The sequence below is a fragment of the Gopherus flavomarginatus genome, chromosome 1 (genome assembly GCF_025201925.1).
Source record: "Gopherus flavomarginatus isolate rGopFla2 chromosome 1, rGopFla2.mat.asm, whole genome shotgun sequence".
NCBI lineage: Eukaryota > Metazoa > Chordata > Testudines > Testudinidae > Gopherus > Gopherus flavomarginatus.
This window is the reverse complement of record NC_066617.1, coordinates 47,134,245-47,144,545: the sequence shown is the minus strand read 5'-3', so window position 1 is coordinate 47,144,545 and position 10,301 is coordinate 47,134,245. Positions and strand designations below refer to the sequence as shown.

The window sequence follows — 10,301 nt, the reverse complement described above, 5'->3', positions numbered from 1 at the left end:
ACAGTCAACACACCAAGCAGTAACTATTACAGGAATTGCTGTGATTAAGAAATAAACCAGAGACATCAGTTTTTAAATGTGCTTATGTGGCATTTTTTAATATGCATCGTGATGTTTTAAATCCGGCATTAGAAAAAATAGACTCCAAATCCAAATAAACACAACTACTTCAGACACAGGTATAAACATCACTTCCCACAACTGCACAAAGTGCTAATCTCAGTACGATGCTAGGAAGGTGGTATTGCTGTTCTGTATATGAGAGAGTTTGGGTCCTGGGAATGTCCTTGTTTCTTTTTTTCATATACAGTTAAGAAGACAGAACAAAGTGCATGGGATATATATACAAAGATTTTTAGTAAAAGGAACGTTATCATATAAGCAGCTTAGGTTTGCGATGATAATGCTGAGCCCCTAAACTGTTTGAGTCTGTTCAGCCCTTGTCTTGTGTCAGCAGGGGGAAGTAGTAACCAGGCACTTCTGTTGTTGAGATACTGAATACTTTACTTGGAGTCTTTCTGGCTGTCTTCCCTTCTTTCCGTCTTTTCTATTAAATAGGGGAGATTTTCATGCAGTGATATTAAATACACTGTACACCACTGAGGTTCACCACGTATTGCCATGGCAGTGCTGGAAGTGATATACACAAGTAAGTCTGGTTAGTGGAAATGTTAACAATATATTTGTAAAATTGGATTTAAATGCTGCACGTGATGGTCAGATTCTCCACTATCTGCAAAGTTATTTTCAATCTGAGTTGTTACAGTCACAGGAGACTTTTAAATAACTGTTATGTGACTGTAATTTGGAAATACACATTTTATATGAGCAAGGACACTTCTTGTTTCTGATTCAGATCTAACATTGCTTCTCCAGTTCCCAATCTGTGCCTCTTCAGAGCTGAGTGAAGTTAGCCCCACCTCCTGTGCCGTCCAGCCTTTCTTTATATGATGTCTGTGGCCCAATTGAGTTCAGATGGTGGATGCAGGACTGTGTGTATGTCTGTCTGTCTATGTGAGATGAGCTGGAGTCATAAGGCTGAGTTGTTCCAAATGGTTTTAATCAGCAGCCCATTCGGGGAGAATGGAAAACTTCTGTCAGGATAAGAACTGAGTAAGTAAACATAACTTTGAACTCGAATCGGAACAAAACAAACCCAAAGGAAAGTCTTCATAGTCTGGCAGATGCCAGAAAAATGCTCACTGACAGCGGTGTGTGCTGACAGGAAAAGGGCAATTTAAAAAGGACTGGAATGAAGGAAACAGTAAAAACAAAGTGGGGATTGAAAATACAATAGGAAAAAAAATCATAAAGCCTGGACAGTCTTCAGCCATGCAAGATATATGTTAAATTTTACTTATTGCTTCCCTGGATTCTATTGTGTGCCTGTAGTTTCTTCTGCAGAGCTGGGGTAAAGATTTCTGCTCCTCAGCTGATTGCGCGTATGCAATGCAAACTATGCATTGGAGAAAGGCTAAGGCAGGCTCATTAGCGTGATGATGATTGCTATTTGTTTGTCTGTGTTTTGCACAGGTTGGATTCTGTTCCTGTAACCTTTATGAAGAGCTCTCTGGAGTGCTCTCTGCCTTTTGGACCTATGACTTCTTGTTCAGTACCATGGGGGAGTTCGGCAGCAGGAATGGGAAGAACTTGAATTAGTTGTGGAAAAACGCTCCTTTGCCTTTTTTGTGCCCATGGAAAGTGGCTGCTGCAAATGTTCCTGTGATGTGGAAAAGGGCAAAGTGAGAAGGGCGAAGTGGTCATGGTTTGTGGGCAGATTCCCGCTTGCCGCAGGCTCTGTCGCCCTCGGCCCTTCCTTCTGGTGCTGGTGGTGGGTATCTATCTTTTCTATCAGATCCTGCCACCTATACGGACCAAAAGATTCTTTTTGGCAGTTGATAATGGGAGTTCACCAAACAAACTAGCTGAGACACAGCAAGAGAGATACAAGGAAGTCTCTTCAAGGAACACTCATTGCTTCTTCCCTTCCAGTAATTCACAAACAGTGAATAAGGTAAGTCAACCCAATGAGTGTGCTGCACTTAGGGTTGCCAACCCTCCAGGATTGGCCTGGAGTCTCCCAGAATTGGCATCGAGCTCCTTGTGACTATTGAAAGCAATCCGGGAGATTTTAATAGGCTATTTTAAGAAAATGACATTGTCATGTTGGGGAAAAAAAAAAAATCTCCCGGAATAGATTCAGTCAGAGTTGACAACCCTAGCTGCAATAATAGTCTGGGATGAATCCCGCAAGACTATTTATGTCCAACTAAAATTAACCTTGAGTTTGAAGTGTGTACAAATAAGCATGTGAGTGACCTAGTGATAATGAAATCCTTGTAAACATAGCCCATTAACTAGTTCCTCAGCAACTTTTATTGTCAAATGAATCCCTAATGTTTTGGTTAAAGCATTGCATTATTTTTTGACTCCATGGAAACTTTAGTCCTCTTCTATTTTGCTGTGCAGCACATATTTTGTTTAGTCTTTAGAAATGGGGTCAGGAACTCTACAGTACAGACACATAAATCAAATGCCAGTGGGACTTCATAAAAATGACTGAGACTATTAATTAGCATAGACTCTTTCGCTGAGACATTTATTAGCACTGAGAACATGGCTGTATTGTTTTGAAGTTATCTGCTGGTGCTTTTTGAACTTTGCTGGGATTCCACTGAAAAGCTAAAATAAACGGCATTTCTAGAACTTGTTTTCAGATCACATGGACATTATTTACTCAGCAGTCTTTTGAACAGCAAATTTCTCTTTGTCCTTATGTTACCTGATCACATGTTTATTTTGTATAGGGTGGCTGAAATATTAAATATTGCATATTAAAATATTAGACAAATGCAGACCCTGTTACTTTTTTTGTTGGTCTTTATTAAATATGGCTTGTCAAGTTGTATTTATTTTGAAATCTGTGATTAGCACTAGCACAATTGTATCAGGATTTGTTGAATCCTGGAGGGTGTCGGTAATAGTTCAGGATGGATTTTGTTGTCAAATTACCATTAGGGCAGCACTCAGAGTATAAATAGAAATTATTAATGACTGTAAATATTATTCTAGGACGTATCTGTTGGGCAGCATCTGCATAAAGCAGTTTAGCTCAGATCTTTAAAAATAAAATATATTATTCAGAAGATCTTTCACTGGTTTGCTTTGTTATACTTCACTCTGAAAGGTCAAAGAATTGACTTTATTACATCTGTTGTGACAATTAAAAACAGATATGGCCCAATAGATTGTCTGAACCTTTAACCCACATGTGTGGAAGAATCTTCGGATTTATTTTTCAATTGTGAATTCAGATTTTTCTCATGGCTTCCAAAAATCTAGTCCAGAATTTAACTGCCATAATTTTATACTTTAGTTGAATTTTAACTACTCTCCCTAGGTTTTCTGCAACTATGTAATAAATACAACTAAATTTACAAACGGAATTAGTATATTTTGCAATGTAGTTGCATCGTCTTCTATTTTGTGACTTTTCATGATTATGTATCCATTCTCTTTTGATCTCTGTATCTATAAACACTGATGAGCATTTTATACTGAACAGCTTACTATTTGTAAGAGCTGGCGGAGCAACTGTGAAGCTTGGCTAACATGTTTGGTATTTCCTTTCCTGTTTAGATTTAACAAACGTGCAGACTTAGCAAGGGCTTCTGTGCTTGAGCTGTTTGGGTTGAGTGAGAAGTTTATGCTATTACAATATGCTGCATTTATTATCTTCCCATATCCATAGATGTGAATACTGCATACACATACTGAACCTATCATATTTATTTTAATGCATCTTTTAACTCTCATAAAAATGTTTTTCAAGCATGTGCTGTTTTAACATATGTTCTCATTATTCAGAAGAACATGCACAGCTTGTTGGCTACATGTCTAAGAAGTTCCCTCGTGATCCCTATGGAACAAAATGGCTTGCATATGGTGGATGTTCCCGGTCTTTCTGTAGAACATCTTTAGATTGCACGACTAATCTCAGAGACTAGGAACAATGAAATCAGCCTTCCCCAAAAAATCTGCCATTGTGCTGCTGTGGTGTGCTCACAAACTGTGCACACATTTTTAGCTTAGAACAAATTGTGATGGATGAACTTTTACACTGGTTTATTATGTTATTGTTTATTATTTGTTATGCTTGAAATGTTACACTGGTTTATTATACAATAGTACATGCACCCATGGTAGTTAAGGTTGCAAAACAGTTTCAATTAAATCCCCGCTATTTTTTTTTGCATATTCATGAATAAAGCTGGGCAAATACTGCAAAATATTTTCCACATGCTCAATCACATTAATGAATTGACTTCAGTTGTGTGCACTTACCGTGAATATTCTAGAAAATGAGCTTACTGACAAGAATCTTATGTTCACTAAAATGGCAATTTTCAGCAAATATTGCAAGCAGGACCCTTCATGAATATCATGCATAAAACTGAGAGAAAATAAAAACCATGCCTGTGATGTTGTCCTTTAAATAATAGCAGGTGATTCTGTTGCATCTGGGATGAGGAAGAGGAAGCATCTTGTGTTGTGCTGCAGAATCTCCTCTGGCTGGTTTTGGAGTAGTGTAGTATTGGGTCATACTTTTCTTCAGCCAGAAAAACAGCATGGTGTCGACCCTGGGAGGGGCAGGTTGGGCCTTGGCTTTTTATTGCAACAGAGGGCTCCCCTCCCCAAGTGTTATAAAACAGCAGTGGCAACAATTCCACTTGGTTACTACACATGCAGTGGAATGTTACCTTGATTTTTGGGAACAGATAGCACAAATGGCTTTAAGATGAAACCTGGAATCTTTTATGAACCAACCAGGGAAGGGCATTGGCAGAGTCCTGAGATGTGCAATTTTGCTACTTACATTTCAGAGACTGGAATCTCTTTCACTATTTAAAGCCATTGCTTCCAAAAATGTGGATCAATATGATGCTAATTTGGAGTCACTACTGCCTGTCAGGTACATAATGCAAACAATTTTTTTTTTAAATTGCCAAAACACAGATTTGGGTAATGGTCTGGAAAGCTTGCCAGATCTCAAAGGCTGATCCTATAGACCAGTGTTTCCCAAACTTGGGATGCCGCTAGTGTAGGGAAAGCTCCTGGTGGGCTGGGCTGGTTTGTTTACCTGCCCCATCCGCAGGTTCAGCCAACTGCAGTTCCCACTGGCCGCGGTTCGCTGCTCCAGGCCAATGGGAGCTGTGGGAAGTGGCAGCCAGTATATTCCTCGGCCCGCACCGCTTCCTGCAGCCCCCATTGGCCTGGAGCAGTGAAATGCGGCCAGTGGGAGCCGTGATTGGCCGGACCTGTGGATGCGGCAGGTAAACAAACCAGCCCGGCCCACCAGGGGCTTTCCCTACACAAGCAGCATTCCAAGTTTGAGAAACACTTCTGTCAACCCATTTTCACAGGTACAATGGGCAAATCTTTGATGCCTATAATTAGGCACTATGATCTGTTTCTGAGTGGTAGCCATGTTAGTCTGTATCAGCAAAAACAAGAAGTCCTAGTGGCACCTTAGAGTCTAACAAATTTATTTGGGCATTATGATCTGTAGCCAGGTTTTCGAAGGTGATGAGCACCCAGAGATAGCATGCACATATTTATGTGCTTACCTATAGATTTGGGAGACTTACTTTAGGGACTTATTTCTGAGTTTCTTGTCCAATCATACTTAGCAGTTTGCTATAGTGTTTTTCATTTTCAAAACCAAATAGAACACAAAGACCAATATGTCCAAAAATGGGTGCCTAAAATTAGTTTCTTAAGACCATATTTAGGCAACTGCCTGATTTTCAGAATTGTTGAGCACCCAATAACTCTTAACTTTAGGCTACTATTTTGGAATACCTAGTTAGTTATTTAATTCCACCTTACAACATGCTTCTGAAGAACTGTCTGTCTATGTAAGGAACATATATGCCCCTCATTATTATAGTATCTGAGCACTTCACAATGTTAAGTGACTTTATCCTCACAAGACCTCTGTGAGATAGGGAACTGAGGTGCAGAGACAGTAACTTTCCCAGTGTCACCTAAGAAGTCTGTAGCAGAGCAGGGAATTGAGCCCAGATCTTCCAAGTCCCCAGTGAGTGTCCTAACCACTGGACCATCCTACTACTCATGTAACAACCCTCTTTTATAGGTGAAGTAATGAAGGCTAGAGTGGGAGGCAGTATTAATGCTGGAATTAAAACTCTGAAGTTCCTGGCTACTGGTCCTGTGCTCAGACCACTAGCACACCTTTCGTGAGAAGTAAATGTATAGCACAGTGTGTATGAAAATAGTTGTGCAGTGTTCATATAAGTAAATGGGATTAGGTGTCAAGAGACTGAGGTGAAACTTTTCTGAGTAGCAGCTGTGTTAGTCTGTATCTGCAAAAAGAACAGGAGTACTTGTGGCACCTTAGAGACTAATAAATTTATTTGTGCATAAGTTTTTGTGGGCTACAGCCCACTTCACTGGATGCATGTAGTAATATGTATGGGGAACTAAAAGTAAAACTATTTTGCCATGCTTATTATCCCCTTCCTCTCCCCACCCCCACCCCCACAGTTCCTTACATCTCCTTGTCAATCGCTGGAAATGGGCCATTTTCATTACCACTACAAACAGTTCTTTTTCTTTCCTGCTGATAATAGCTCACCTTAACTAATCACTCTCCTTATAGTGTGTATGATAACACCCATTGTTTCATGTTCCTGTGTATATATATATATCTTCCTACTGTATTTTCCACTACATGCATCTGATGAAGTGGGCTGGAGCCCACGAAAGCTTATGCTCAAATAAATTTGTTAGTCTCTAAGGTGCCACAAGTACTCCTTTTCCTTTTGAGGTGAAACTGACCTTAGTACAGAAGGCCTGCACAAGATCCTATATTTCATTTCAACTCAGTATCAAGGGATTAATTAGAATTCAGATGGCAAATAGGACTTTTTCTGGGGTGAATTTTGTCCTATGCTGAATTTTTTCCTGAAGACTATGTTCAGTTTTACTATAACATAATTAGAGAGGCTTTTCTTTGCACCAAAATAGTAGCAAACAATGTGGGAGAATGGAATTTATCCAGCATGGAATCCAGGGTTAACTACAGGGCCACTGCCAGTGATGTGATTTAGCCAATTAAATTTATAGTCATGAGGTAGAGGATGAAACCAATTCACCCTAGTAGAGCAGCAGAACTTCTTCCTGCAACGTAGAATACAAAATTACTGGGGCAGTAAAGCAAAGTTATTTTTACACAAACTAGGAAGCAGAGATGCTGTGGTGGCAGGCAGTCAGGGAAGAGTGAAGATAAAATTTTTTGATCTCTCCTCAGTTTCATTGGGTTTGTCACAGAGGAGAAGCTGTGGGAGGGGGGACAACAGCAGCTGGACAAAGAGGGAGAAAGCAGGTCTCATCTTGTTCACTTCACTCATGTGAGTAGTTCTATTAAAATCCATGGAACAACTCTTGTGAATAAGCCAAGTGGGATTTGGCCTATAGTCTGTCTGGGGTATAGCACTGGAATTTGGTTCCATGATCTGTATACAATCGTGAAGCAAGGGAATTTTGAAAGAGAGCACTATGCTTCCATCTTGGTGATCGACTGTGCCCGCAACTCAAGCTTCACTTTTGTGGCTTATAATATCATCAGAAACCAACTATCAAAGTAAATCTTCATAATTTACTTGCCTGTTCTATATTTATTCAGCAAACAATGGGAAGCAGAATCACATTCCAACCATTTCAATCCAAAACCCACTCCTTCCTGAGTGGGAAATCTCATAGCATGTAAGCCAAAACATTTTAAATACCTTCCAGAAAGTGAAACAGGAAATTAACTTCTCCATAACAATGCAGGAAGTGTTTGAACTTGAAAGTAAAATAAAACAGTAACAAGAACATCTTAGTATTTGTATGCACTATGGGGCAAGGCAACAAAATGTGTAGAAGACTCCATTGGAATTAAGGAAGACTTTCACCATCCTGTAGGCTGAGCATTTGGGGCGTTAGAAACTAATTCAAAGTTTTCTGTTACTTATTATTATTATTTGTATTGCGGTAGTGCTTAGGATCCCCAGGTATGGACCAGAACGCTGTTATACTAGGTGCTGTCTAAAAATCTAGATGGATCCACACTTATGCTGCTGGTTCTCTTCTAACTGAAAGTAATGGAGTTCAGTCAGTTCTCTGATGGCCTGTCTGTGTCATTGAAAATACTGTCATTGTTCACATAAGGCTTGATTCTCTTTCATAGCATGTTTCTTTTGAGCAGTTTCTGGTGTGTAAAGGGCCCATAAAGCCTATTTAACTGGGTGACATACAGCTGGCACAGAAGATCTGTGCCACCCCTTTGCAGTATCCAACGTGTCAGGCAAAAGGGAATGTGGCCAGAATGCTACTATGCTCAAACTATTCCCAGTTGCTGGAACAGTCCCTGGAGGTTGTGAGCAGCTGGATGCCAGAGAGAGCAGTCCTGAGGCTCCCTGTAATTTACATTGTGGGGTAAAACCTCCAACGAACTGATTTCCCCTTTCAACTTTAAATATCTCAGCTAATTTCTTTTTGGCCAAAACAACAACAGTATTTATATAGTGTCTGAGCTAATTGCTGACCAGATTTCATATTTTGAACTGCAACAGCTTTAGGGTTATGTAAGCTAAAGAAACAACCTAGTGTATTTTTACACTAGCATAACTTAAAAAAAAGCCAAACCAATTTAAAGGAAAAAATGACAAAGGTTTTCTCCTAGGCAGACAATTTCCCCAGCCATTCTATAATACACATAAAGTAGATGCTCATTTTACAGTAGAAAATATTTACATCATTTAGAGCTATAGTATTATGTGAATTTAATTGTTTTTGTAGTTCATTAAAACCCTAAGCAACATACATTTTATTTTGGTTTTTAATCGAGCATTAATTTTTGAGAGTTGACGGAATAGGACATAATATTTTCTTCATTTCCCCCCCAGTCCATTATGTACATTTAAAACATAATTACAAACTCTTCTTTTTACATGCATTTTATTTACTTGATAGTCCATCATGGTTTCTTTAGAGCTCACTTTGCAGATCATCTAAAACTGCATATCAAAGCCAAAGTAGGTGTCAGTGACTCAGAAGAATGTAATGGCCTTGTAAGGCTGTAACACCAAGTACACTGTGTCAAAGCCGAATTCAACCCCATCCTAAATCACATGGGCAGACCTATGATCCCATGCAGAGCCTCATTAATTTCAGTGAGTCTATGCCATCCATGTTGTTCTCTTTGTAGAACTGGGGCCAGAGATGCTGTTCATTAGTTCCTTATACATGGGTGCCCTGCATGTGTAGTAAATCCACTTGCTAACAAAGAACCTGAAATTTCTAATTTGGGAAGAAAAACCTCTATTAAACTAGCTTTAAAACAGAAACTTGTCTTCATTTCAAAATTATTTTTAAATATTCCAAAGGCAGTTAATTTACCTTCTGGACTAATCCCCACCGCACAGTCAAGCTATCGGAATACCAAAAAGAACTTAATCAGTTGAGTTCTGCTCTTTTTATGCCAAGTCTTAGCCCAGAATGAATTTTTATGGCTGAGAAAAAAGGTTTAAAAACACAAAACTGGTAAACCCTAATTCTAGAAATATGAACGTTGTTGTTATAATCTTGGAAATTCTGACAGACTCCTACTGGTAACTAGATCAACATGGATAGTGATGTAATGTATTTTATGTAGAGTACTGGAAACAAATATGGAATCACTTGCTGCATAAGGGAAACATTATTTAATTTTGCCTATTTGTTTTTAATACAATGCAACTAAAGTATAGGGTTTTTTTTAAAAAAAAAACACCCTCACTTGGTAAGAAAACAGAAAGGAAATTGTACATATGTATAGGAATGCAGAGTGCTCCGAAAATACGGGGGTGAGGAAATAAATTTGGGAGCACTGCACATGGGTCTTGAAAAAAGGGTGGGAAATAGCGTGAATTTTCTCTTATATTATTTAATAGCATCAGCTTAAACGGCAGGTCATGCTGTTACATTCAGAAGCCCCAAAATCTGAGTCCCATAGACAGGGCTGGTGCAACCTATTAGGTGACATAGGCGGTCGCCTAGGGCACTGGCATTTGGGAGGTGGCATTTTCTTTGGCAATGACCATGGCGGCAGGATCTTCAGCCGCCCCGGTCGTCATCAGCATTTAGACAGAGGGATCTGGAGCAGGTGGGCGCAGGGAGGCCCACCTGCAGCAAGTAAAGGGGGTGGTGGCAGGCAGGAGAACTGCTCCTCGCCCCAACTCACCTCTGCTCCGCCT

At 39.6% G+C, this 10,301-nt stretch overlaps 1 protein-coding gene across 3 annotated transcripts in view; it reads left to right on the top strand.

Moving 5' to 3' along the window:
* The first annotated feature begins 609 nt into the window (after positions 1–609).
* Positions 610–10,301, top strand: part of CPED1 (cadherin like and PC-esterase domain containing 1) — a 229,261-nt gene continuing 219,569 nt past the window's right edge. For 2 of the 3 annotated variants that reach the window (XM_050936099.1, XM_050936101.1), the window contains exons 1-3: positions 610–649; positions 877–1,113; positions 1,534–2,014. In XM_050936099.1, coding sequence (XP_050792056.1) covers positions 1,763–2,014 — 252 coding nt within the window. In that variant the 5' untranslated portion in view covers positions 610–649; positions 877–1,113; positions 1,534–1,762. Of the gene's footprint in view, positions 650–876; positions 1,114–1,287; positions 1,412–1,533; positions 2,015–10,301 lie in introns of those variants that run through there. The other variant, XM_050936100.1, reaches the window with a different exon arrangement.